We start from the raw sequence: 27291 nt of genomic DNA, 5'->3' as shown, positions 1-27291 counted from the left end.
CCCTCGCCTCCAACAGAAGGCAGCGGCTGTTCCACACAAAATTTCACTCGCAGAATGTACTATGAAAGGGACAGGGGAGGGTGAGGGGGTGGGGGTGGGGATCTATGGGAACGAATGAGCCTTTCTGTTTGACCGGTTCACACATCACAGCATTGCACTTTTGTGTTGAATTTGCCGATGTTTGCTAAATTCCTTCTCCACTTCTTCTTTTTGCCACTCATTTGCACTGTCACCGCGTTTTCTTACACAATTTCTTCTTATTTTACACATTTTGCCCTCGTTCGTGACTCATAAAAAGGAGCAGCAGCTCGAAAAGGGCAAACCAGAAGTGCAGTGCGAGAGAGCACGAGAGCGCATGTCAGGTTTCCGCTGACAGAAGGCAGAAGGAGAGAAACCCAACGAGGAGAGAGAGCAAAAACCAGCCTGGCCTGATGGTAGGGGATAGGGCCTGGGAAAAGGACGCAGAGGAGGGGTGGGTAAGTGCAGCAAACGTTTTTCCTCTGCTGCTTCTTTCTTTTTGTTGTTTTCCGTCCACTAGTTTCCTCCGCCACTATGTTAATTTTCACAATTCACTGTTATGTGTGTACATATATGCATGTATTTTCCACAATTTCGCTTTTGGTCGCTTTTCATTTGTTATTGCACTTTACTATGTTTCTTTCATCACGCAAACGCTTATAGCAATAATTTATGGCAATTTATTTTGTGCCTGCTTTCATATTCAGTTTGAATGAGCTGCACTTTTTTCGCGGTTCTCTTTGGTTTACACACTTTACATTATTCGCATGGCTGTTGCTGTTGGACCTCTTGCAAACCGTTACACTTGTGCAATTTACCAAAAGAACAAGCAGCAGCAGCAACAAACAACGGGAGCAAGAGCGGCACCCCGATTTAATGACCCGTCTACACTCACACCAACACGACACGGAGTCACACACACTAACCACTAACTAACACCAACTCAGGCTGCAAGTGCAACGGGCGCAACGACAACAATATTCACGTGCTCAAGAGGCCAAAAATGATTTCGTCCGGCTCGGCTCGGTACGTTGTGGCGGCGATAACGAACAAAAACAAACAAACGGATCGTACTTCGTGTACGAGTGGTTTTTGGGTTTCGTTTCATTTGTACAGTATTAATTGAGCTAAGATCGTGTTGGCTAGCTAAAACCATAAATTAGGCCAAAAACATAACAATATCCCATAACTAATCATCTGATTAAACTCTTATCTATTATATTTGCCATTTTGGGTCTACGGCCGTTCTTTCAAATCGCGCGCCCCGAAATGCCTGAGGAAAAAAGGTATGGACAACAGGCAAAACGGCCCAGAAAGCGCAAGGCATGCAAGGTAAAATCAACCCCTTTGCCCAATATATCTTGAAGAGAAAATCGGCCTTTTCGTCGAGGTGAGGTTTCTATGAAGCTAGCAATGTGACTTGGCTGTTTTTGCCTATTGTCCATACCCATGTCAATGGTCCATTTGAAATTACGCTCTCCCGACTCATTTTTTCGTCGTAAGAGAGGAGCAGGAGCGAGCAGCAGTATTACCGTCCGACAGTCAGAAATATACCGATGAAAAAACGAACTTAGCCCACTTAACCCCCTTCATTTAATTAGGTGAACACCTTGAGGGAAACGGTTGTAAATTATTCTTGTAGATTCATCCTATCCCTTCCTACTATATCCTTCTCCTGAACTACGCTACAATTCTTCAAGTTTCATAATTTTCGTGGAGGGTATTCAAGAGTTATGTAATGTAAAGTCATTGTTTCTGGTCAACAGGTATCCGCTATGAGTATGGACATCTTTATACCCTATTTCATTTAACTACCATCATAATTTTGTTTTCCAAACTGATTTGAAACATAGCTAATGACTTTGTGTCAGATTGGCTTATTTTATACCTATTTAGGCATATGATTAGTATCCTTTGCCTCTGTGTACCTATTATATTATATATTATTATTTTAATATATTTTATTTTATTATTTTAATATTATCTCTTAGCCACGTCACTTTTGTCCCGACCAAATTATGCTACAAGAGAATTTCGGAAAATTAAAACCTCCATAATATAGCTAGGTGGCGAACAAAAAAAACAAAAAAACGAACAAAAATGCATCAAGCTCGTTGGATGGCACGAGCAAATAACACCTTAAAAATTGCAAATTTAAGCTCTCAATTCAAGCTCCGTAAAAAATAAATCGCAGCTGTCTACGACATGTCATTGGTCATAGTAGCTACCTTGTACGATAAGGAAAATCTAACAATTCAACGCTCGGACTGCCGGAGACTTAGCGAAGAGGTGGTTCAGCTCTGCTCACCACATGCCGCGACAACTTTGTAGTTTTTCTCGGCTGTAAGAGCACCAGGATTTATGCTTTTTAAAATCATTGAAAATATATGAAAGTATTGATGAAGCTATATGAAAAGCAGATTTGAAGAAATTTTGTCACGATGACGTCGTTACTTTTAATGTAAAACAAAGTATGGTCACGAATAATAACAACAGATCCAGTTTAGAAAAACGGTATGTACATTTTGGTAAGTAATATTAACAAATAGGTTGCCAGAAACCCAAATGTAAAATGTATTCGTGTGGAAAAACTCAACTGGACGGTTTTCTAAGGGTTAAACTACAAACAGTGAGAGCTCTCTAAGTGCGATTGCCCCCGCACTAAAAGGCTTAGTTCATGCTAGGGCGGCGTAACCTCCGATCACCAAGAATCTTGGTTGTCGATGCGCTTTCGGCGACACGCAAACGAAGATTCTTGGTGATCGGAGGTTACGCTTGTCGTTGATTACCCATGAAATTGTTCCCTATACGCGATTACTATTAGTTTTAAGTTTAATTGAAGTCCAAACATGAATAAAATCTCGAATCGTCTATCCAGAGCATTTCTGTGAAACTTCTTGCGGATAAGCTCAATTATATTTTTTACAATGACAATGCTTAATATTATTAATTTATTTGAGAAATATATTTTAGAGCATTGACTGAAGGCGAGCCGCTTAAGAGCAATATTGAGAGGTGCGGCAACGCCGAGCGTCTAGAGTAAAGAAGTAAGAAGACAGAGCTGTTCTGCATATTTATAGATGAGCTATAAAATAATATTGGGGTAAGAAAAATGTATTTTATAATCATTATACAGATAATTAATAAATGTTTCAGGCCCCTGAGCAAGGTACATGGAAGGCTCTGTTCCGAGCTGCCCAACGCGTGGACGGAACATATGTTCCGGAACCACCTATATCCATCTATCTTGAGGTGGCAAGTTAAATATTACGTACATATGTACGTATTTTATAAAGATTTTAAAAAAGATTTTCACAATACAAGCTAGAACAAGGTAAAATATGTAAAAAAAAAGCAGTCTAAAAAATAGGATACAGAGCAAACAGCACATAGACATACATATATATTTATAATTGTTTTTGTGAAAACGGGAGCCCCAATTTATGTGTATTCAAAAGTAAATCGGAACATTTTTGTGAATGGGAAAAATGGAGCCTGGCTGAATATATTTGTTGTGACGGCGCTACGGCCGGTACCTGAAAGAGTCTCGTAGTACCAAAATAGGGCGGGGGTTGAGCGGTACCAAGAAATATGGTTGTATTATTGTTGTTTGCTATTCCGAGGATGGGTGAAATCCATGATAAATGGATTAAAAACCTAAACATATCAAAATACAACACACGCTCCCAAGTATGCGCGAAGCATTTCCAGAAGGAGTGTATTTTGAACGGGAGGCTTCGAACAGGAAGTCTTCCAACCGAAAATTTGGGTAAGTTAGTAAAAAAAGTTAGTTTCTAGTTAGTTTTAATAGTCTGTCCGTGTGTCGAATCTACACAAATGTGTTTCACAAATGTTTAATTTAGCCATACTGACTAGTTGTCGGGTATAAATGTAGAGTTGCGGCCGCAGCAGCAACTCACAACGTTCCACCCGCTATTGTACTTTATTCAAACAAATTAAAATGATATTAATTACTTTTATTTACATTTTTGTTAATTTAGGACATAAGCCATTGTTTGAGAGCTCGCTCAGCAATTGGCAAAAAAAAAGACATTGTTTCAATAGAAGATATTGAAAACAAAACTGCCGATCTATCAATAGATAATATTGAAAAGCATAACATAGATCTATCAATAGATAATATTGATATCAATTAGAATGAAGATACATATTCTTCTCAAGAATCCGGCTATGAATTTCTGGAAAAGAAATGTAAAGCCCTAAATGAGGAAAATATTTCCCTAAAAGAGGAAATTACAAATTTGCATGAAAAATTGCACGCATTCACTGTCCAAGGTGAAGATAGTACAAATTATTTCCAAAAAATAAATGATTAAGACAAAGAAATTTCTCAACTTAAATCAAAGAGCACGAACAGGACTCATGAAGAAAAACAATGTGTTTCGCCGCCGCTCCAAGTATTTGAGCCTGGCTTTCAAGGCGAACATATTAAAAAGTTGAAGAAACTTGTACATAAAATGGATGAGAGTCACAGAAATTGTTCACTAATTTTTGATGAAATGTTCATCCAACCAGAAATATGCTATCTTGCCAATATTGACCGAGCAATTGGTTACGTAGACCTGGGAGACGGAATTTCCGATAAGGAACAATACTCCCCCCAAGCCACTGGAATGTTGGCATTCCTTGTTAGAGGGCTGGTAAGTGATTACAGCTATTTTGTTAACTCAATATTTGTTAACAAAAATGTAACTCACAAATACGCCCAAGCCATTGGTCAGGCGGGTAAGTGTTGCACTGCAGCCGGCTTAAATGTCCGCGCTATAGTCTGCGATCAGGCAGCAGTAAACACGGCGGGTCTTGAAAAAATAGACCGTGAAAGATTGATCAATCCGCCAGTGCCTCAGTTCGTGTGCGATTACGTACATTTACTCAAGAGTGTTAGAAATAACTTCTTGAACACAACTACACCAGTCGGAAAAGCGACATGGAAAGTGATCGAAAAGTTTTATGAAGTCGATTCATTAAACTCTTTTCGCTTGGCACCCAAGATTACGGAAAAGCAGATCAATCCGCAAGGATATGATAGAATGAATACCGAATTGGCTGTTCATGTTTTTTCGAATACGGTCAGCACAGGCATTAAAATGTTTGCTGATCGTGATACTTTTGAAGACAAGGATGCAGCCATTGCTACATCCATTTTTAAAAAAGTATGAACGATGGTTTCGATGTATTGAACAATACATATTTCCGTGCCAATAGAACGTTCACCAATCGCTTGGATGAATTCGCAAGTTATTTGGGAAAGATTAAATTCGGACCCCATAAAATAACCGAATCAGATTACCAAGCCAGTTGCCTGAAAAGGCTGATTGAAACTTGCAAAAGAATCAATCATATTACAAAAGATCTTTTAGAAATAAAAGATATAAAACAAGTAAATACCAGGGGTTTCAACCAAGAACCCTGGAAGAATATTTTAATAGTTTAAAGCGCGAAATTGGGTGGAAATATGATAGCCCAACAGTAGCTTAGTTGGTTCAGCACCGGCCTCTAGAAATACCTGAAAAGGTAAATTTGGAGGATGACGGTAAACAAAATTACACATTAGGAATGGTTCTGTTCGAACTGAACATTGAATGTACTATCTGTCAAAGAATAGTAGTTCCTGATGGAAAGAGCCTCCGTGGAATTAAAAATCCAACACAAGCTCTTTTTGAAAATTCTTTAAATCATATTCAAATATTTACTGAATGCTTCAAAACTAATCCATGCGATAGAAATATTGCAAGAAATATTGTTGAAAAATGCGTTAAGCATGATTTGGAGTGGTTTACGGTTTCTAGTCCATGCGCTTCTCATAGACGCTAAATCGTAGAGCACTTGATAAAAGTGTTTGTGTCTACGAACTATAAGTGGTCCAATGATAAATTAAATACCAATAAATGTATAATAGCAGACAAAAAGGGTTTAGAAATAAACGAAAAAAAAGGAAATGGATGCATGAAGGGCAGCTATATTCTGAAAAGAATAGCCCTTTTGCCAAACAAATAAAGGGAATAATAAAAGATGGCTTTTGTGAATAGAAAATATTTACAACATGCTGAAAGGCACTCATCGCCCTTTAATTTATAAGAATATGCCAATGGCTGCAGAAATGTAGGCTGTCCGATTTACCATCTTTTTCATTATTGAAAAAGAAAAGATCGCTGATGAGGAAGAGTGGTGTCTTCCGAATAAATATATATGTTTTATACGATTTTAGATCTTTTCTTAAACTAAAAAATACTTGAAAACTCCAAGTATTCACAACAAATAATATCCGTTAAATAAAATTGAAAACAAGGGGGCTCTCGTGTCATAAATATTTGGCATCAACCAAAATGGTGGCTCGAAACTGCTTCAAAAATAAAAATTAAATCGATAAAATCGAAAAAGAAATTTCAAAAGTTCAGAGGTTCAATTACGCTCCAAGAAGTGTGGTTGCGGAGGTTTAATAGCGCTCCAAGAAATGTGGTTGCGGAGGTTCAATAACGCTCCAAGAAGTGTGGTTGCGGAGGTTCAATAACGCTCCAAGAAGTGTGGTTGCGGAGGTTCAATAACGCTCCAAGAAGTGTGGTTGCGGAGGTTCAATAACGCTCCAAGAAGTGTGGTTGCGGAGGTTAAAGTTAGCTCCCAGAGGAATGAGTTGCGGAGGATGGAGTACGCTCGGATGGAACTGAAGCTGTCTGTCGCTGGCCTGAGCCGAACAATGATCGCTTCCGAAAAGCAGCTGTTTCTTTATAGGCGGCGGCAACGTTGAAGCAGCGCGGCGCTTCTTCTCTCTCGCTCTGGCACATGTATATCTACCCGCTTGGTGAATCTGCTGCTCCTATCTGTTTCGCTGCGGCGCTCTCGCTCTCTCTGCCCGTTTTGTATATTCGTTTGCATGTGTAGGTTGCTGTCTGGGCTGTAGACATAGGGATGACAACTGCGCCTAGTGATGGACTGTTTTGTACATATAAGTATACCGATTGTCAGGGTTCGTGCTTCTGCAAGTTCCCTTTGTATCTCAATATCAAATGGAAAAAAAGCAGATGCAAAACTGGATGATTATTTTATTTTTCGAACCGTTGTTTTAACATATTATAGGGGAAATATATTGTTCTCGGTAATACCTCGTGGTTATTCAAAAATCGGTTAAAAAATATGCTCGTGTAGGAAAATTATCAAAAAATACGATTTTGGTGCTTCAAAAGCTGCGCTTAAAACGTATGTATATATTCTTTTGATATATTTATTACCAAAGTAGTCAACGTTATGGGTGTTCGAAAGCAAGGCAAATGCCACAACACGAACCTTTTCAAATCAACTGGTCGCCTATTTGTTCGAAAACTGATCACACATAATTCTGCAGTAATTCTGAAAGGTAATTAAACATTTTTTGGTCGAAGGTTTATGTAGAATTGAGAAAATCCTATGATGGCAGGATAGGATGCTGCACCGAAGCAGGAGATCCAGCGTCAGCTGGAGGCAACTACCTTCGCAAGGCTTCGAATACATTATTTTCTTCCAAAAAGAATGAAGAATTCATTTCGAAATCTTAGTTAAATATATTTTTATTGAACAGAAATGAAGAGTGTATATGCTTTGTTTGTTTTCCTTAATTAAACGCAAATTAAAAACTCGCTTTTTATTTTATTGGCCAATGTCTCGAAACTAAAAAAAATTTGAATAAAGTCGCAAAAACTTGCTAAAAATAATTGTAATTTTTTTGTATAAAACATACATATATATTATACATATGTATATATAATTGTGTTTGGTAATTAACTTAATTGCATTTGTTGTTTTTTGTTTTGCTTTGAATGGTATTCTGTATCGAGTCGAAGCGCTTAAGAACTAATTGTTAGACTCCTGAAGATTTGTATCGAAAAAGATCCTAAATTGCATTGCTATTGAATTTGCATTCCAACTGAATCAGGTTTGGTTTTTGTTCATCTCTGGTTTTTTTTTGTTAAAATAATATAATATAATATGTATTTTATGTATATTTAAAGTCACATTTAGAACTTGTTTGATTTGTATTCATTGAACTTGATTACTTGCTGTTTTCGTTTTTTTTTTCCTAATAACAATTAAAAAGATCACCAAAGTTACAGATTTCCCATATTTACGTTGCTCAATTAACTTCTTTATTTTATTTTTGCCGATGTATGTATTGTATTTTGTTTATTCAGCTTAGATTACAACTAATATTATGTATTTTATTTATTGATTAGTTACCCGGCATTTTGGTTGATTTTTAAAGTAATTTTTGAGGGATGTTGTCAGATGATGATCTCATTTATCGAAGATTGGTTACGCGTATATAAATAAATATATATATATATATATATATTTATGTATGTATGTAAGTATGGATTATGTATGTATATATGTCTATACGATTTTTTCTAGTCGAATTTCAGCTAATGTTTATTATCTCTGATTCATTGAGAGTGTGAGCGTGCGTGCGTGTGTGTTATGGTGTGGGTGGACTGAGGACTGATTGGAAGAGTATAGAGTACACACACACACATATAAGATACATTATTTAGAGATATATAATTGCTTGGTGTTTTTAGTCCTTATCATTTCTGGATTTCTCTGGCTAATTGGTAATTGTGGCAAATTGATTTTGTCTTGTATTGTATTTTAGACTTGCTATATATTTTTATTTCCTTTAGGAAGAGTTGTGCAAATTGCTGTTCTAGCTTCGATTTTGTTCTGATTTTATCCCTATATATATGTATATATATATATATATATATCTATATACATATATATGTATTCATGTTGTATATAATTGTAGACATCTATAAACGGCACATTTATAAGTAATATATGTAGAAACAATACGATCGATCCGATCCTATACCCATCTATGTAGATATTCCATCCCATTAATATGCGTGTCGTTTGTTTTTAGTATAAAGCTCAATTGAATTTCGACAGATTAGATGGTAATTTAAATTGTCTTTCTGTATGTTCACCCCGACTTATGCGTAGAACTTAAGATATAGGACGTTCCACACTGTTCTTCAAAGTCTGTTTCCTATTATTCTTCAACCTCTCTCCTCTCTTCTTCTATCTTCGATAGCTGCCACACTGAAGAAACCGTTAAATTGTTGTATGTGTGTGTGTATTGCTTGAAAAGGGAAGTCCGTAGTGTACACTAGGATCTGATCATCTACATTTAAATGTCGTAAAAGATACACCTATAACTACGTAGATACAAGTATGTTGGGACTTGTCCCTTGTCTGGATAGTTATTGGCCGTTTTCTTGCATGGTTTGAGGAGCGCTCTCTGGTCTTCAAAAATGTTCCGTTAAGCAATTAGTTAAAGCTTTTGGACTTGCTAATCAATCAATTCTGTCTCTCGGTGAAAGTAAATTATTGCTGAATTTAAGGATCAGATCATTATACAACTACGAGATGCATTCATTGTCATTGTCGGGCACACTTTCACTCTTCAGCTTCTGCTTCTGTTTTTGCTTAAACCTAGACAAGAAAATCGTAAATGTATTAACCTCGATCCCTTCCTTTTGCATTGTGTTCGTTTTCTTTTTGCTTAAAAATAGGATTGGATTCCGCTTGGGCATGATGGGTAATAAACACTCTACTTTAAGTAAACATTTAGAAATAAATTTAAAATTTTAATCCCTTGTGTTGAAACGTGACTACAAAGAACAAATAGAAACGGCGGTCAAATTACAATTCAATTAAAAGAAATCAGATCAGATCAGATCAGAAATGTGATTTCGCTCTGAAGATTACCGACTAATTTGTAAGAGTTTTATAAATGTATATATGCAAATTAATGTATATAATATATATATATATATATATGTATATTTTGAATTTTACAATTCTCACATCATTTATGCGACTGGCAAAACTAAGCCTAATTTGATGATTGTGTTGGGGTTTGCGTGGGTTGTACTCGTACATAGCATACATACATAAGTATAAGTATAAGTATAAATAAGGTGCTGGTGCAGGAGGGACGGCGAGAGATGGCTCTCCTCCTGCATAGCATTTTAATAACAAATCATTATAATGTTAACTTGAACTGTGTCGTCGATATAGAATATGTATTATTCATCTTTCCATATTGCATTTTTCTCTTGTCGTTTGTTTGTTGTGTTTTGTTTCTTTGTTTTGTATTTAATTAATGGCAAATTAAAACTACTTTGTAAAATATTGAAATGTTGTTGCCACCCACACAGTGTAGTGGGAAGCAGTTGGTTTCCTTGCTCTATATTACCCGTACACCACTTGGCTAATGTTAATTTTAAATACGAAATTACATTGATGCTCTCGCCCCAGCGACGCGAGGAAATAACAAATAATGGTTTTGCTCTAAAAAAATTTAAAATATTAAATACAATTAAATATCGTTAAGTTAAGCTTACGGGTTAAGGTACATAAATAAAGGGTGGATTGGACATTTGAGTGATATGCCTGTGGGACTCAGAGTTCGTGTGTGTTTTACGGGCGTTGGCGGTATGGGAGTGTCTCGCTGAGCATAAAAAAAGATTAACTAAAGACTAACACAAAATATCAGCATATTATTTGCACTTTTGAACAAATTATATATATATACACATATATATATAATTGATGTATCGTATGTATGTATATGCTTAAGTATTTCCGGTATCGCATTCGTATTGGTTGGTTATTTCCCCGATTCTTTAAAAAAATTATAATTAGTACAGTGTATTTGTTGATGGTCATAAATCTATGTAAATATTAATAGCAATTGTTTATACCATACGTTTTGTCCCTTGTAGAAATTGGATTTATCGTTATGCCGCTCTCTCTCTCTCTCTCTCTCTATATATATATATATATATATATATATATATCATATCCGTCCGGTCCGTCTTCTTTCCTTTGTTTTTTTGGTAGAGCCAAATCTTACAAACTATTAAATGTTTTCAGTTTAATCTGCACTTTAGTTATTGAAGTATTTAATTCATTTTCGTTTCGTATTTTCTATGTTGTGTTTCAGCGCTTTAATGCCTTTGTCGAGTCGAGTGCCCCCACTTATTGGTGTTTAGTTTTCCCTTAAATGTTCATCTTTATCTTTATTTTCATTTTGGTGGTGGTCTTCGTTCACAGTACAGAGAATCAGAGTTTTAATTTGTTGTTGTGTGGTGTGGTGTTTTATTGCGGTTTTTGTGTGTTGTATGTTGTGTGAGTCGTCGATCAGCAAACATATTCAATTGTTTTTTGTGTGCTTTGTTTTTCATTCGTTTTTGTATACTAAAAACCTTTGGTCGTATGCGTTCATTCATTCTTATTCAAATGTTCATTCCATCCGTTCCATCCCCCCCCTTTTGTCTTCAATTCGTTATTTGTAAAAATATATTGTACAATTTATTGTATTTTTAATTGGTTTCCCCCCCACATTTACAAAAGTTGTGTCTCTCTCTCGTGGTGTTCTTGTAGTAAGTTTGATGATAGATAATTAATGCTGCTGCTTGGCTTTTGGTGTTGCGTTCGTAGTTTTGTTCCCTTTAAGTTTAGTTTTTGTTAAAATGGTTTTCCATTTTTTTTTTTTAGCCTTTCGCCTTTTCGCTTTGTTTGCTATGCTTCTGTTGAGAATTTTCACATTTTGTTGTGCATTAACATTCGATTTCCTTCCCGATCCCCTATTCCCTATGTCTATAATCAATTCTTCACGTTGTCGTGTCGCGATTTCATTTTCACGTTTTTGTAGCCCTCCTTGAGTCGATCTCTGTGTGTGTGTGTGTTTGAGTGTTTGCTGTGGGTTTTTGTTGTGTCGTTTTGCCCTAAAACTAATGCATGCAAGATATTCCTTATATACTCCTTAAACTCTCTCTCACTTTCTAAACTTAAACGTTAAACTTTCTCTTTGCTTGGCTTTTCTGATTTGAGGAGGGATTTGGGAGGGTTATTGGGGAGGTGGGGAGGTACTCTCTTTCTCTCCATCTCTCTTTGCTTATTCGAATTGAATTTCGAAGTTGATTTTTAATTTTTGATTTTTGTTATTGTTTTCTTGGGGTTTCTTTGTTGGGGTTTGTGGTTCGGTAATTTGGCTACTTTTTAGGCAAAGTACATGACCTTCTTCGTGTCCGCATGGACCGTGATGGCTCTGGCCATAGCTCCCGGTGTCCGATCCTCTGAGCATCCGCTCTGGTGTGAGCCCTCGCCGGAGTCGTGCTCCTTCTCCACCAGATGATACCTGATGGCATAGGTAGGGGGAAAAGAATAGAGAATTGTAGGAACAGCCACTTGCTATAGGGGATTTTCATCTCACCTTGCACGAAAAGCCACCAAGTGGGCATAGTAGGCTGGAGCTGGTATACTGACGGAGCGCGTGCACCTCACATAGGTGTGGCACAGCTGATACGTGAGGCACTGAAGCTCGTCGGAGTCAAAGTGATTGTCATCCCAGAGCACGTGGTAGTGCGAGGGCCGGCTGGTGCCTTGAATGCCCTGATGACTGCACAGATAGAAATCAAATTCGGTTGGATGCGTGATGCCCACGTCGACGGTGGTGCCGGCCGGTATATTGCCAGACTTGCCGCTCTGCTCCTTCTTCTCGGCGCAGAAGAGTCGCGTGTGATGGCGCTTCTGGACTACGATGAATGTGATGCCTGGCCTGTATTCGGGCTCTAGCTTGATGCACGCCTCCCTTATGGCGGTCAACTCGTGCTGCAGCACATGCGGGAACTGTCCCTCGGAGACGCCGTCCCGGTACAGGATGATTCGGTGGGGTTTGTAGCCACCCGTCGACTTGTAGAACATAATCAGTAGCTCGCGCACCATGCTGCTCAGCTCCTGGATGATCTCCTGGCGGTGTTGCTGTACTCGCACAGTGGCCGCATATCGCGACGGATGGGCGTCCATTGAACCAACAACAGCAGCAATCGATGGCTTCTTGTTATCGCCGGCTGGTGGGTGTGTGACGTCAGCTCCCAGGAAGATAACGGGCTCGTTAAATACCTTGGGCCGGATGGAGGGCACCAGAATCGAATTGATGCCGCCCAGCTTGACGTTGATCTTCAGACACAGATTGGACAGCGTCTGGGGCGATGTCTTGTTCACGTTCTTCGCCTGTACACACTGGGTGGCCATGCCCAAGACGGTGTCGCCCACGCGCTTGACCTCCGCATAGACCGGGGTCTTGCCGGGCAGCACAACCACTACGAGCTGCAGCCCCGGGAAGGTGATTTTCAGGTATCGGAACATAGGCTCCACTTGATCCGGCCCCGTAGCATATTTGCAGAAGCAGGGCTGGCCTATTATCGGCATACCGGCGTCGTTTGAGATCTTCTGCAGCTGCTGGGTGAAGTTCCTCAAGGCATCCTCGCGCACTGTTCGCTGCGGGGCAAAGCAGGCAATGGCCCAGATCCTGATCTCCACGCCCGTGAAGAACTGCTTGCCGCGCATGTCCCAGACACCTTGGTTGGGCGAGGCAAGGCTCACCTTATTCTGGGGCGGAAACAACTGCTGCCCGGTGATGCCAGTGGACACACGTCCCCCATACTGAAGCTTGGGCGGCGGTAGCACTCGTCCCCTCACCTCCATCATCGAATTGGAGATGGCCAGACCGAACTCCTGGACATACGAGTCATTGTTAAAGTCCGCACGCTTCACCAGGTTGTTGATCTCACGCTCGCGATCCGGTGCCGAGCGTGCAGTGGCCTTGATCATCGTCGAGGTCTGCATATCCGTGAGCTTTTTGATGCATCGCTGGCCAGCCACAATGTTGCACACCTCGAGGGGCAGATAGGTGTGCTTGTGCTCCTGTCCCACCTGCAGGCACGGCAGATGGGGGTAGCGCAACTTCATTCGATACTTGTCCAGGAAATACTTGGCCACAGTGCACTCCACAGTTTGACCATTCTCCAACTGCAGTGGGAATCTGTCGAAGAGAAAGAACCAGAAGCGTAAGATACTGTCCGCAGTCTGAAGTCTGCATTCCCAGATTTCGTTTGAACTCACGATTGCATTTGAGCCGGTCGGCGGGTTACATTGCAGACACGATACTTGCGCCGCATCTGGCCGCAGTGCGTGATCTCAATCTTGAGTCCCTTGATCTCCTTGGTGAACTTGACCCGCTGCGAGTCTGTGAGCGGCTTGCGCTGCTCCATGATGTCGCGTATATCCAGCACCTCGCACATAAAGTCAATCACGGGTTGAGCCTTGTAGAAAGCAGTGGCCGAGACTGAAAAGGGGAAGAACCGCAGAGATTAGCAAGAAAAGAGAGAGAGGGAGAGAGAGGGGACCGCGACGTACCATCAATGTTCAGCATCATTTTCCATTGCGAGGGCCTCACGCTTTGATGGAAACCGAACCAGACCTCACGGCCACCACCCAGAGGATGATAATAGCCATCCGGCGAGCTGAAAAAGCTGCGTCCAACTGGCGTATAGGTCATGCTCGGCAGATGTCGCATGACCACGTCCAGGGCAAGGATGGCGTCGTAGGGTATTTGACGCGTGCGACCCTCCAGAGCCTCCTCCAGGTTGAATAACGAGACCTGGGCCTGCCACTTGATCGTCACGCGAAAGATGCGGTCCTTGCCCTCGCCGGGCAGTGTCACCTCCAGCTCGAGGCGCTCGTTGCCAATCGGCAGAGGATCGCGGGTGTACAGGTTGTTCCGTCCGTCGAATACAGGTTTCAGAACGCCAAAGATCTTGCTGTACGCCTGCACCATGGTCTCGATAATCTCGCGATTCACCTTGCGCGGACACTTGTCCGGCTGTATGTTGATATCGTAATGATGCACATAGCCGCGAGGCATCGTCACCTGAAAGTGATTGGCTCGAAGTACGATCGGCCTGCCCTCGCGTCCCAGATTGGGGCGACGCGGACATGTGAAGACGGGCATATCCGGATTGGTGGTCGGAGTAGCGGTGGCAATCGCAGCAGTCACAGTCCCGGTTGTGGTTCCCAGGGTGGACGCCACCTGGGAGGCTGCTGATGAGGCCGTCGCACCCACAGTGGCACCCCCAGCTGCCACATTCTGGGCACTTGGGCTGGTTACAGCGGTGGGATTGACCGAAGAACCCGGCGCTGGTGGTGCTGCAAGGCCAATTTCGAGTTAGATTCATCTCTCACATTGATTTCGAATAGTATATACAGGTACAGAAACGGAACAAAATTCGAGAAAACAAAACAAAACTAGCCACTAACTAACGTCAGCGTGTAAAAGACAGTTTTCACATGCATAGGATAATGGAATCTCAGAAATATTGGTAAACTTTTTATTTTGTGCAACACTGAAGTGTGGCAAGTGTGACATCATCATAACCGTTGCTAACGGTGATTTTATTATTATCAGTTTCATATAAAAATCAACTAGTTAAAAGGAGACGCAACTAGTGTTATAAGTGCACTGCTTGCCAGACTGCTCGCGACTGCTTATATACCGTTTAATTCCAAGGAGATTCTCCATCGAACAGTGAAACCAGAATAAAATGTAAACAAAGCAACAAATGGCATGCCCCGGAAATAAAACTTTAGTGGTGGGGTTTTTTTTTTAATCTCAGTGTAGGGTTGTGTTGTACTTTAAGTGCACTTTCCATATACATACAAAAAGAAAACATTTACACGTAACGAAAAAAAAACAACGGAAAATAACAACATCGTTATTCGTTAGTAACATTGCTATACAAAGTTAATTTTGTGTTGGGCTTTAAGGGTTAGGTTAGTAGTGTTGTAGAATCGTTTAAAGAACATCAACTAAAGAACACATAAACACAAACAGTTTGTAGCTTTCGAATTAATCAAATTGTATAACACTTTTAGTAATTAGTAAATTTTAGTTGGTAATTTTTGTTGGAGAGAAATTTACATGTGAGCGTTTCGAAGCTAGTCTGCGCCTGAGAGGGACTCTGAGCCCGCGTGGGCGAGGGGGTCCACTGTGACTCTATAAAAAGAAAATTTAATCAAATAAACGAAAAAATAAATCAAATAAAAAATGTGATGGCCAATGATTGTTTTTTGTTTTTTTGTTTGGTAAGTAAGATCCAATCAAAATACCAAATGTGAAATGATGAGATAACCAAAACAAGAGGCGAGAAAAGAAAATGAAATTAGAGTGCGATTAATAACATTTTAGTTACAATTTTTTATCGTCATCAATAAATAGTATACAATATATAATGGTAAATGTGTCTGGTTGTGCGTCTTGCTGCCAAATGTCTCCCCCGCTCCACCCACACCAAATCAGTGACCATCGTATGGGGGTGTATGTCGTCGGTCTGGGGTTAGCCACCATTTTGTTATTAGTTAATGCACCTCTAAATTCCCTCTTCTTCGAGTGGGTTTATTTTTGATGTTCTACAGGAAGGAGTTGCATAGGCGGCAAGCTCTGCCACATCGGTTTTCGTTACGACGCAATTGGAGAGGTTTTTTTGAGACGTACATCCGGCCGAGCATCTGTCGAGCAGACCAGAGCCAAGCAACCCCCCCCCCCCCCCCCCAATAGGAAACCAAACCAACTATTGCGTCGCGACGGTCGTTGACCCAATTTTTGCGCAATTTTAGCTCTCCACGCACGTGTCGCCTTGTGTAGAAGTTTTGGAGTGGTCGTAGAACATCAAAAACTTGATTAGTGGGTGCTGTATGGTATATGTATATTGTAAGTACTGTCAGGGGGGAGCGATGGCAGCACAATTTTTAGTCTGGGTATCGAGTCTTTGATTATTTTGCTTTGGCGATCGCCTCGACTTACGTTGACCGACTGGATACATTTTCTTGCACTATGTTAAGTTTTATTTAAGAAAAATAGTTTAATTAATGTATAAAAAGGTTGTTGTTGGCTCGTGTTTGGATGTCTTGTGTTTTGGTGTATATGTAATTGATTGTTGTTGATGTTGCTTGTTGCTTTTGGTTTCTACTAATTATTCATAGTTTTTTTGTTTTGTTTTTAGATTTCAGCCTTTTGCTTATCACACTTTAAATTAGTTTAAAGTTTTATTCGTTTGGTTGATTCTCCATGTTGTTGTTGTTGCGCGTGGGCGTGGCGTAGGCGTAGTTATATATAATATCTATATATATATAATTATTTATATATATACGTATATATGTATTGGAATGAGCACAGACTGGTTTTGAAGATCTGTTGGCTCTTTGCTTGCATTAACATTAGTTTATTTATATTATTATTGTGGTTGTTGTTGTTTGTTTTGTATGTTTAGTATTGGAAAAGAACACAAATGTAGGCACAGCTTTCGTTTAGTTTATATGTACACTCCTATGTACACACATATGCATGTATATATACACTTATATACATATGTGTATCCTAATGCTTTTGTAATACAACTAAGAAAAATTCTTCTTTATTCTCGCATATCTCGCTCGTGAGTGTTAGTGTGTGTGCTCTGGGCTCTGGGCTATGCTCTGCCCTGGTGCTCCGCTCCGCTCTGGCTCTGCTCTATACAGCAATAAAACGCTGTTGTATGCGTTTAATATGGCAGCAAAAATGTGTGCACGTATAATTCTGATCTGATATTTTCGAGACGTGGTTTTTGTGCACCAAACACGTTCGCGCTGCCCGAAATTATGCACAAACTGTGGCCAGACTATCGAATTTTGATTTTCCACAACTTTTGTTAGCTTTTCACGTCGCGCATTATGCAAAAAATGCAATTTTCTTCAGGTTTTCCCACAGCAGGCACCACACCGTCCACACAAAAATCGTACTCGCGACGTGTGAGCGTGACGCATGCTGTACACTCTTAACCACACTTAAATGAGGGCAAAGCACTCCGGCTAGACAGAATGGGTGCGAGCAGGACGTCGATACGAGTCGTCATTGCGTTTGCAGTGTATGCAGTTCAGGGTTGCTCTCCAGCATTCCAGTGCTGTAAGATGCTGCCATGAATTCGATAGCTAAATATTCGTTATCGCTATCAGCTGTTTTTCAGCGTGTATATTACGTCGCTCGTAATTATTGTTAATTCTATTTTGCAATTCAACCAATTCCTTAAAATGTCGGTGCCATTTAGTGGCACTCTTCGACGTTCGGGCGGCATTGTTTCGGCCATCGGAAAGCAGCTGAAAAGCATCAACCTAAAAGGCGTCAAACGCATCACACTCCAATTTGATCCGTTTGCGGAAAATGTCAAGTCTACCCGGTGAGTGGGAGGGAAATCTGGGGAAAAGCGCTTTTCATTTATCGATTATGAAACATGCGCAGTTCGTGGTGTGGTCTCATTTCGGTCAGTAAATGGAAAAATTTTCTCGAAACAAAAGTGCATGAGGAAACAAAAGTAAACCAAAAAGTGCAGTGAACTATTACACGCAAACCGATTACTTTACTACCAAGGTTGAGGGTGAGGATGAGGCGAATGAAAACTTACCGTAGACCTTTCCAATGATGCCCACGGTGGTGTTGATCTGGAGATCGGGAAATGTCAACGGCAGCGTGTGCGTCAGGAGCTGAGCTGGCCCGCCAGGAGCCAGCTCGCGCTCCGTTGACATTTTGGTCGGTGTCGGCGTCAGTTTGAGGCGTTGATGTACAGCTGAAACGGGAATTGCAGAAAATCGATATACTAATTGCCTGACATCCATCTCTTCCATATTGCAGCGAATTCTTCTTCCTGCTCTCCACACCCAAGGTGATCCAGACAAATCCCAAGTGCGTGGTCAAGTCGGATATTGTGTGTGACCGTCAGGCGGCTTCGATAAAGTTTGCCCTTATTGATTCGGCGCAAGGTAATCATATCGCACTATTTTCGCATAGTTATCTGTAATGTCCCCCTTTTTTCTGCAGAACAAGCTAAAGTAAAGGAGATCCGCTTCAACAGTGGCAACCTGAACACCCTCGAGTTACTGGAGCTTTGCAACAAACACGTCTCCAGCTTGGCCCCACCCGAGGAGGTGACCAACAAGGTACTGACCAAGGCAGAGAAACAGAAGCTGGGCGGCGGCAGCAAGAAAGCGTTGAAGAAGAAGTAAAACTCTTTCATCATGGTAAAGAAGCACAAAGGCACCCTGGCTGTCATCGAGCAGATTTACCAGGATATACCCGCATTTTCCGACATCTTCACCGAGGAGAGCTTCTACACGTTCGCCTTTTGCTTCGTCTGTGCCACCATACTGGTGGCTTTTATTCTCTCGCGGTTTATCACCATCAAGCCAGTCGACTTCTGAACTGTTAGTCCCGAAATTGAAATTCTGCACACGTACATTAAAAAAAAACTTAAGCCTTAACATGTACAACTCCACTGTATTGTATTTTCGGGAATAACTAAACGAAAGGGCAGCTCCAACGACCGCTGTGTCGGGTCGGTGGTTTCATAAACCAGTTTTGGACTCTGGCAAACCGGAAAATCATCTGCTCCTGCTGCTGATGTCAGCAGATGAGAGTTGGAGTCCAGCCAGTCGCCTGCCTGGCATCCGGAGCTTATAATTGAAATGGGCGGAGGAGTGGAGTCGATAATAATTGGGGCCTCGAGAGGAAGTCAAGCAGACAGTTTTTTGAGCACAAAATGCAACAGGGCCACAAAGGAGAGCACTGGGTACAGACAAAAGCTCTTATCCTCCAAAACTCAAGACAGCTGTTAAGATGGAGTTCCATTTCGTTTTTGAAGTCTCCCTTTGTGGTTTCTTCACTCCCACGCAGGAAAAATAGGAAACCAACGAACTGAGAATACTGTCGAAGCTTTTGGGGTAAAGTTTTAAAATGGCGGGCTCTGTATCTATGTGTGTGTGTATGTGTGTATCTGTTTGGGCAACAACTATGTACAGCCAAAAATGCAGCAAGACAATCTGTTGGAGTGTGGCAGCTGCAAACCTGGTGAAAGTTTCTTTGAAGCTGAGCTGTCAACTGGTAACCGGAGCACATGAACAACACAGCACAGCCTTTAATGTAAGGGTTATTAAGAGTGTAACACTGACTGCTAGTTGTAACTGTCTGCCAAGTTCAATGTCAAGCTGAAAGCTTCTTGCCATTAACTGTTTTGTCGGCCATATTGGAAATCAAACTCCCATCGCGACCCGACCTGGCCCGTCCCTATGGGAGTATGGCAATTGACTTTTGTCTTTCGATGTACTGACGTAATTTGGTAGCGTAGGGTAAGGAGAGTGAAAGTAGCTGTTGGCGGGGAGGGGGCAAAACAACCCTTCTAATTGGATGAGACACATACCAATACAGGTGCCATTTGGACGCAGACTGTCCTTCAATACAATACATTTTATTAGTGGCAGCATACACATACTTTCCCTGAGAATATACATACATAAGTAAGTACATGGTCTACGGCGACCTTTCTGCCCAAAACATAAACAGAAACGGAAGCTTGAGCGCTCTGTTCTCCGGGACATGAGCATGTCTGTCCCATGACCGACACATATTAGTAGCACTAGTGGTCCTGCTCGCACAACAGTGTGCTCTTGAAATCTCCCATAGCATATGCTCAGGCGCCATTTATGTTTATTTTTATGCCCCTGCATCCATTTTTTTGTACAAAACGAATCGTGGGCGACCAGAAGTTCCTGCAGCTGTTCTGGAACACTCGATTTCTCCTCAGTGCGCCCGATTGCAGGATACTTTCTAGTGTGGGGTGTGCTGTGTGGGTGGTTGTTGATGCCGGCACAGGCAAAGGGGCCAATGTTTACTCACCTTATCGCAAAATTGCAGCTGACTTGAAGGGACTTGCTCTTGCTCGCCCCCTATCAGCCAATCAGCGACAAATCGAAGCTAGTTTTCGTTGACGATTTTCTTGTTGGAGACAGCAGCTTATGACTTTTCTTGGAAGGGCACTCATTAAAAGCGTTTACTGGTTGTTTGCTGAATGAATGGCCGTCGGCCTGCTTTTTTTCCACTCCGTCAAAGATTGACACGTCTTAACTCTGATTAATTCAGGCTCTTGGTGCTCCTGAGGACAGCAGTGGGGGACGATTCTTTGGTTAAAAACAAGAAATATATGTAAGTGCAGGAAACACGGTTGCGTTGCCTGCCGCCGCAACGCAATTTCTTTCGTGGCTGCTGTTGTTGTTGGTGTTGCCAGATCGTTGAACACGTACACACAAACACACACACACGAAGGCAGAGTAGAGGCAGATACAGCGACAAAATTGCAAATTTTTTAAGCTTTTTTTTGTTTATTCGACAACACACTTTTTTCTCGCTACCTACGCTATGGTGTAGTGTATTTTTATTCAGTTACTTTTTTTGCAAGCTTTATTCGCGAGTGAGAGTATGGTTGCGAGCGTAAGAGTCAAAGGTTGCGAATGTGTGTGCTGCCTTGGCTCTCTCTCTCTCTCTCTCTCTGTATCTCTCTATCTATTGTTGTTTTTTGCATTTTGTTATTGCCGCAAGTACTTTGGAGGGAAAAGCTTTCCCAACAATCCAGTCAGAGTTGGAAAAAAAATACAGACGCAATCCACAAACACTAACACACACACACACATACACTTAATAACACCAGCACACTCACATAAACACAAAGTTTCTGCAAAATGAAAGCACCAACAAATCGACGCAAAACGCAATGCGAGAAAATTGCAAAAATTGGCAATTACTTGGATCACAAGGAGAATATTCGATTGGAAATCGTCTGTTGGAGAATTGTGCTTTTTTTAGTGGATGAGATCGTTATGTTATGTGAGAATCAGCCAAAAGTACAACTAACGCGCGCGATTTGCAGCAGATACAACTTATGCATGCCCGTTTTGGAATTGAATAAATATTGTCGTCGAGAGAGAGAGAGCAGAAGCACGGCACACACGAGCGCACTATGGGCCCAGCAACTACTTTTGTTGGCAAAAACCTAATTTTTAAAAGTTAAATAAAAAACCTGATCACTCAGCATTACTGCGTACCAGATGGATTTCCATAGATGGAGCCACATTCGCAAAATCAGTGGTGCCACACAGCTGTTGCTCTTATAAATTTAAAAAAACCAATTACTGATATAAATTTTGTGATGAATTTTAATCAGTCCGGTTTGTACTAAGTGTTTTGTGATGTAAACCGTACCCCACGGCCTAACTAAGACGGGGCAAATACGACCTCGCATTTGCTTTAAAGTTTTATGTTTATGCCCAGAAAAGGCTAATTTTATTCGCAAGGCTCGGAAAGCCGACTCTTATCTCACCTAACGAGGCGTTACACCTGCTTCTCGATAAAAGATCTCGGGAAAGATTACGCAAAGATAATGGATCAATCAAACCGGAAACATTTTAGCATGGAAAGACAGTTGGAGACAAAAGTAGAGGTTCCGCTTCAGCCCACAGTGCTAATAGAATTTTTTTTATTTAAACAGTTTTTTGGTAAAAATATTCTCAATACATGTTATTTACTATGTATGTATCTTGTTTCGTTTTGACAACAAAAGTGGTCGTTTGGACCATGGTGGAGCGTCGTCGCTGTTGCGTTTGCTGGTGTGCGAATGTATTTGTGTGCCGACTCTAAACTGCCTCAAAACAGTATGCCTATATGTGCTCGACTGGGGCCAGACAGGGACAACCATACAAGCCTAATACATACAAACACTCCGTATCGTTTCGTTCAGGGGGGGGAAACGACCTTGGGGCTTCAAAACATGAAAATGCTCGCATAAATCATATAAATAAGAGACAAATCGAATATTGAAGTTCAGATGTGTGCCATATCTCTGGTAGTTAGCTTCTTGCCGAGATAATTTATTCAGAACGAAAATACTTTTAAAAATGTGCAAAAACTATTTGTTTTGAACGCGTTTGATTTGCTTGCGTGTTATTGCTTTGCTACACAAGTGAATGCTATTTCTGTTTCTCCTCCTGCTTCTCGACGGGCTCAGGATTGTCGTCCTTGGCAGCCTCGGGCTCGGCTTTCTTCTCGGTCGCCTCCTTCTCTCCGCCCATGGTGGTGCCAGCGGGAAGACTCTTCTGCAGGGCATTCACAAAGTCCTCCAGGTTGCCGGAATAGGCGGCTGCTACGGCATCATTGGAGAGCTCAAACTGCTTCACCACCGGACCCAACTGGGCCGATTGCAGGGCATTGGAGAACTGGGCTAGGGCCTGCTGGAACTGTGGGGATGTAATGTGATCCTTAATCTGCTGCTTGCGATCTTCATCCGCATTCTCCGACTCGGGCAGGTGCACAATCAGTGTCTTAACGCGCTCCGGATCGGCAATAAGCTGATTGATGGCTTCCGCGCCCGAGAGGGCCGTCGATAGGTCGATGTTCAAAGAACGCCCTGCGCCATGTTCGGGGGAGAGATTGGATAAATACGCTTGGAATGGATTGGCATAGGCTCCAGTCGTTTCTGATGCTGTCGTAGTTGATGTGGTTGAGTTCTTACCGGAGGCATCGGCATCAATGGACGAGCTGGCACTGCCAGCGGTGTCGCTCTGCGAATTCAGATTGCTACGGCTGCTGCCCGACTTGGAGCCCTTGGGTGCGGTGGGAGTGCGGGGCACACTGATGTTCTCGGGCGTTTGCAGCGCCGAGGCGCCTCCCGACGACGAGGTGTTACGGGACGACGGTGTGCGCGAGCTATAAGGATAGAATTGGTGTTCTTATCATATGGAAACAGAGAGCAGTAATAAAAACTCACTTCATTTGGCCCAGCAAAGAGCTTAGGCCTCCCATTTGGCCCACACCGCCGAAGAGCTGCATCAGCTGCTGTTGCGACATGTTGTTCAGCATGTACTGCAAATCGCCGTCATTGCTGCCTCCTCCCCCGCCACGCTGATGAGCCGAGGGCGGATTGTTGAGGAGCTCGTTGATGCGACGGCAGTGCTCCTCGTCCTTGTCGGTCTTCGGCTCCTGCATCCAGAAGAACATGCGACGAGTCGAAGACTTGAACTTGAGCACATAAACGCGTCCGGTTTTGCATTGCTCCACGCGCTTGTACTCAAAGTCATCGGGAAAGACAATCAAATCATCCTCGACCTTGCCGGAGGTGCGATCCTTCCAGCAGAAGTGCATCAGGCCATCGTCGGATTGGGTCATGTACACCGAACCCTTGCGCGAGTCGGGGTGTACCATTTTGCCCACCATGTTCATGCGTCCAGCACGAAACTCCACCAAATTACTGCTGTTGCTGGAACTGCCAAGTCCACTCTGTCTGCCAAACATGATGCGGGAGCTTCTCGAGAGCTGCAATGTACACATATAGAATTAGGTCATAATAATATTTAATGTTGCTTCATTGTCTACATGTTCCGTTAGCATCAGGACATAGTAAGACTTCGCTTGTTTTTCGACATACTTACGGGATATATATTGTGATAAATTAAATTTAAAGTCTCCTGTCAATGACGAGCAATAATTTGTTGGTGATGCAACTTACAATCGATGTCTTTATCGATAGTAGCAATAAATTTATAAATATACCGATGAAAAAATTAACTTAGCCCACTTAAGCCCCCTTTATTTAAACTGGATAACGTCTCATGACGAGCAATGATTTGTTGGTGATGCAACCAGTGTGACCGTGACAGAATGTCGGATGTGTCGTGTTAATATTCCCCAATAATTACGAGTGTCCGAATGGTTCACCATCCAAGGTCCAATTTTCGCCGAACAACATCCTGAATCTGCTCCAGCTCCAGAATATGAACAACACGTACATTTCCCGGTGGGTTTACCTTTTCAATGATTGGGAATGCAGTTTCAATCATCCCCATGTATCGATCCAAGTACAATAATTAAAGTATATAATTTAAAAGTATGGAATGAGACTCATTGTTGCTTCCGATTCATACCCGATTCAGAGATAGCAAAAAGAAAGCCTTAACCGATTTGAAGAGAACCAATAACCGTTTCGAAGAAAGCAGGACGGCCATCGATACTATCGACTGGATGCGAGTGGTGCGCGCTAAATATAAATCTTTTGAAAGTGTATGAGCGAAAAGGATTTAAATGCAATCAATTGGAATAAATGACGTACGTAAGTACCATTTGGAAGCGAAAATTCAGGAAACCTGCGTTATGTTTGGTTATGTACGATTTGGAATTTTAATTACGATTATGATATGCTCTGTATAGCATAGTACACAGATCAGCAAGCGATCAAGCCGGCTAAATTATTAAATAATGAAGGAAAATGTAATCTATTTAAGGCAGTCAAAAGAAGAATGTTTATCAGGCAGGCTCCGGTCTAAAAAATCGCATCAATTTTCCGATTTACTTTTAAAAACGCAAAAATAGCTGCTGCCGTTTTCGCAAAATTCAAATTTTCTCCGTTTTTAAAACCGCAACATTTTATTCACAGAAATGAAAAGTAAACGGCATTTTACTCAACAAAACGAATCTTGCAAAAGAGAAAATAGATGGCAAAATAAATGGCCAATAATTTTTTTAACCCAATCTCAAATTTTGGTGTTGAAAGAATTTGCCAATACAACAACATTTTTCGTTTGCTAGGAACGGAGCTGCAACAGATTTTTTTTTATCGGAACGTCGGAAAGAAATTAATACAAGCGCATAACAGCCTTCTACAATCACCGGTTATTTATTGGTAAGAGGTTTTGTGAATGGCGACCAAAAATAGTTCAGCTATGCTGAACTACGCCCAGCATGTGATTGGAGAATTGGAGAAGGATATGGCGAAGTTGTTTGGGATTTTTTAAATGGGGAAACGAGTAGTTGCTCCTACTTAATTTTAGCCAAATTAAAATTGTAATGAAAAACAGCTTAAATTTAAATAAATTAAAACATGTCTAAAAAAAATTATTTTAATGAGGAATAGCCAGAGCTATTTCGTCGCGTAGAGATGATTCAGTATCTTCAGTTTCTTCAAATTCAGTTTCTTCGAATTCATTTTCTGTTGTTTCGGTGTCCTGGTGGTCGACAAATCCAATATTCTCCCCGATAGGGACATTACGTCTTCTGCAAATGTTGTGAAGGGCACAGCATACATTTATAATTTGGCAACAAAATATTGGCTGATAAGTCAAAGTGCGTTGCAAGCAACGGAATCGGCTTTTGAGTTCTCCAATTGTGCGTCCCATGATTTGTCGTGCCTCAGAATGCCGTACGTTGAATCTCTGCTGATGAGTGCCTATTTCGGCGCTCTTATAGGGAGTCAGAACAAAAGTCCCTAGAGCGTAATCCGAATCAGCCAAAACAAATTTATCGTTGATGTTCTTGGACAAATATTCTTTAGCAGAAGAGTAGTTCCAAATGAAGGAGTCATTGCAGGAACCGGGATGAGTGGCATCAATAGCTAAGATCTCCATGTTGTAGTTGCACAGAATCATGGCATTCATGCTATAAAATCCTTTGCTATTGTAGAACACGAAGTGGTTTTGTACAGGCTTTAGTATTCTGAAGTGAGTTCCATCCACACAGCCAAAAATTCGAGGCAATTGAAATTTCGCAAGGAAATAATCATGGGATTGTTGCACTTGATGATTATCCATATGCAACGAAATTCCATCACCACATAACAGATTCTGCATCAAGGGAATAAACCTGTGAATAATCTTTCCAAATGTACTTCTTCCAACATTTATATGGTGGTCCTTAGCCACCGCCCACTGGTGGCAGCCAGTGGCGAGGTATCGCATTACTGCAGCCAATTGCGTAGAGTGTGATAGCGTTGAGGAAGCACGCAGATGGAGTTTAACTTTCTCCAAAATCATTTTGAAAGTATGTTTGTCGATCCGAAATGCCTTCACAAACCTGAAAACCTGACCATTACAATTTAAATGTTCAATTTGCCTGCTTCTGCTCACCGTTCGTCAGACATGCTAAGTACGCTGGTGTTGCATCTAAGATGTCTTGATCTTCGTAAATCGCGCAATTTCTGCCTTCGTTTTGCTTCAAAGCAAGCAATTGAAAAAATAAAAGGCATTTTTATTAATTTACGGAGCACCACAACCAGGTCGGTCAGCTGTTTTTGTTTGTCAGAAACGATGAGAAACATGAAACATATCGATACCAAATATTTTCGAAAACGGGAGCAGCTAAAAACGAAACTTTTTGGTTGAAAACGCAAAACGCAAATTAAGTGAAAAACGCATCCTGCCTGTATGATTTTAATTTTACTTTACGTTTTTCTCCCATAGCTCTCCTCCGCCAGAGCACGTACACTGCACGAGGAGGAGTGTGTGCGGGAGAGAGAATGAGTAAAAGCGTGGAAGGAGTATCGTAGTCACTCCAATTTAATTTGTTCCTTCTGGCTATAATAAGGATCCGCTCTGATTAAGCAATCTCTAGATCTTCATTCTCTATGATTTTCTTCAGTCACCATATTTGTTTGCGCTCTACCTCTTATAGTCTCAGAGATCTCGCCGCTCATCAAGGTTGGCATACGGAAATACAGACATGACTGTATCGACTTTGCTATTGCTGCTAAACAC

At 41.3% G+C, this 27291-nt stretch overlaps 5 protein-coding genes across 9 annotated transcripts; 2 read left to right on the top strand and 3 right to left on the bottom strand.

Annotated features, from left to right (window-relative positions):
* Positions 1–9820: 9820 nt before the first annotated feature.
* LOC6592637 (protein argonaute-2) lies at positions 9821–21460 on the bottom strand. Of its 4 annotated transcripts, XM_002017822.2 has the most exons (8): positions 21435–21460; positions 20618–20898; positions 18354–18515; positions 15839–15913; positions 14278–15066; positions 13984–14206; positions 12293–13903; positions 9821–12217 (listed from the first exon to the last, which is right to left on the bottom strand). In XM_002017822.2, the coding sequence occupies exons 3-8, from the start codon at positions 18472–18474 to the stop codon at positions 12079–12081; spliced, it is 2958 nt and encodes a 985-aa protein (XP_002017858.1). In that variant the 5' UTR covers positions 18475–18515; positions 20618–20898; positions 21435–21460; the 3' UTR covers positions 9821–12078. The 4 variants fall into 4 exon arrangements, with proteins under 4 accessions (XP_002017858.1, XP_026841324.1, XP_026841325.1 ...); XM_026985523.1 differs by lacking the exon at positions 15839–15913; XM_026985524.1 differs by lacking the exons at positions 18354–18515; positions 20618–20898; positions 21435–21460 and adding an exon at positions 16721–17009.
* Positions 17955–18969, top strand: LOC6592638 (39S ribosomal protein L53, mitochondrial). The gene is made up of 3 exons (XM_002017823.2): positions 17955–18128; positions 18581–18708; positions 18767–18969. Exons 1-3 carry the CDS (start codon positions 17983–17985, stop codon positions 18949–18951), a joined length of 459 nt encoding a protein of 152 aa, XP_002017859.1. The 5' UTR covers positions 17955–17982; the 3' UTR covers positions 18952–18969.
* LOC6592639 lies at positions 18950–19212 on the top strand. The gene has a single exon (XM_002017824.2). It carries the CDS (start codon positions 18964–18966, stop codon positions 19144–19146), a length of 183 nt encoding a protein of 60 aa, XP_002017860.1. The 5' UTR covers positions 18950–18963; the 3' UTR covers positions 19147–19212.
* A 1125-nt stretch (positions 21461–22585) lies between the features above and the next one.
* On the bottom strand, positions 22586–24258 carry LOC6592640 (proteasomal ubiquitin receptor ADRM1 homolog). Of its 2 annotated transcripts, XM_002017825.2 has the most exons (4): positions 24199–24258; positions 23538–24082; positions 23283–23476; positions 22586–23177 (listed from the first exon to the last, which is right to left on the bottom strand). In XM_002017825.2, the coding sequence occupies exons 2-4, from the start codon at positions 24059–24061 to the stop codon at positions 22741–22743; spliced, it is 1155 nt and encodes a 384-aa protein (XP_002017861.1). In that variant the 5' UTR covers positions 24062–24082; positions 24199–24258; the 3' UTR covers positions 22586–22740. The 2 variants fall into 2 exon arrangements, with proteins under 2 accessions (XP_002017861.1, XP_026841327.1); XM_026985526.1 differs by having other exon boundaries at positions 22586–23476.
* A 1400-nt stretch (positions 24259–25658) lies between these two features.
* LOC113565174 (putative nuclease HARBI1) lies at positions 25659–26746 on the bottom strand. The gene is made up of 2 exons (XM_026986443.1): positions 26665–26746; positions 25659–26611 (listed from the first exon to the last, which is right to left on the bottom strand). Exons 1-2 carry the CDS (start codon positions 26676–26678, stop codon positions 25663–25665), a joined length of 963 nt encoding a protein of 320 aa, XP_026842244.1. The 5' UTR covers positions 26679–26746; the 3' UTR covers positions 25659–25662.
* Positions 26747–27291: the final 545 nt, after the last annotated feature.

This window comes from Drosophila persimilis, unplaced genomic scaffold (assembly GCF_003286085.1).
Source record: "Drosophila persimilis strain 14011-0111.01,24,50 unplaced genomic scaffold, DperRS2 tig00000002-arrow-pilon, whole genome shotgun sequence".
NCBI lineage: Eukaryota > Metazoa > Arthropoda > Insecta > Diptera > Drosophilidae > Drosophila > Drosophila persimilis.
The sequence above is the reverse complement of the archived record's forward strand: the minus strand, read 5'-3'. Positions and strand labels throughout refer to the sequence as shown.

Excerpts from the sequence above, each read along its gene's own strand:
- LOC6592638 (XM_002017823.2), top strand. The coding sequence starts at position 17,983 with ATGTCGGTGCCATTTAGTGGCACTCTTCGACGTTCGGGCGGCATTGTT. Across the intron at positions 18,129-18,580 it reads GAAAATGTCAAGTCTACCCG|CGAATTCTTCTTCCTGCTCT; the intron begins GTGAGTGGGAGG and ends TCCATATTGCAG. Across the intron at positions 18,709-18,766 it reads CCTTATTGATTCGGCGCAAG|AACAAGCTAAAGTAAAGGAG; the intron begins GTAATCATATCG and ends TTTTTTCTGCAG.
- LOC6592637 (XM_002017822.2), bottom strand. The coding sequence starts at position 18,474 with ATGTCAACGGAGCGCGAGCTGGCTCCTGGCGGGCCAGCTCAGCTCCTG. Across the intron at positions 15,067-15,838 it reads TAGCTTCGAAACGCTCACAT|CACCACCAGCGCCGGGTTCT; the intron begins GTAAATTTCTCT and ends TTGGCCTTGCAG. Across the intron at positions 14,207-14,277 it reads AATGATGCTGAACATTGATG|TCTCGGCCACTGCTTTCTAC; the intron begins GTACGTCGCGGT and ends TCCCCTTTTCAG.
- LOC6592639 (XM_002017824.2), top strand. The coding sequence starts at position 18,964 with ATGGTAAAGAAGCACAAAGGCACCCTGGCTGTCATCGAGCAGATTTAC.
- LOC6592640 (XM_026985526.1), bottom strand. The coding sequence starts at position 24,061 with ATGTTTGGCAGACAGAGTGGACTTGGCAGTTCCAGCAACAGCAGTAAT. Across the intron at positions 23,477-23,537 it reads TCTTTGCTGGGCCAAATGAA|CTCGCGCACACCGTCGTCCC; the intron begins GTGAGTTTTTAT and ends CTATCCTTATAG.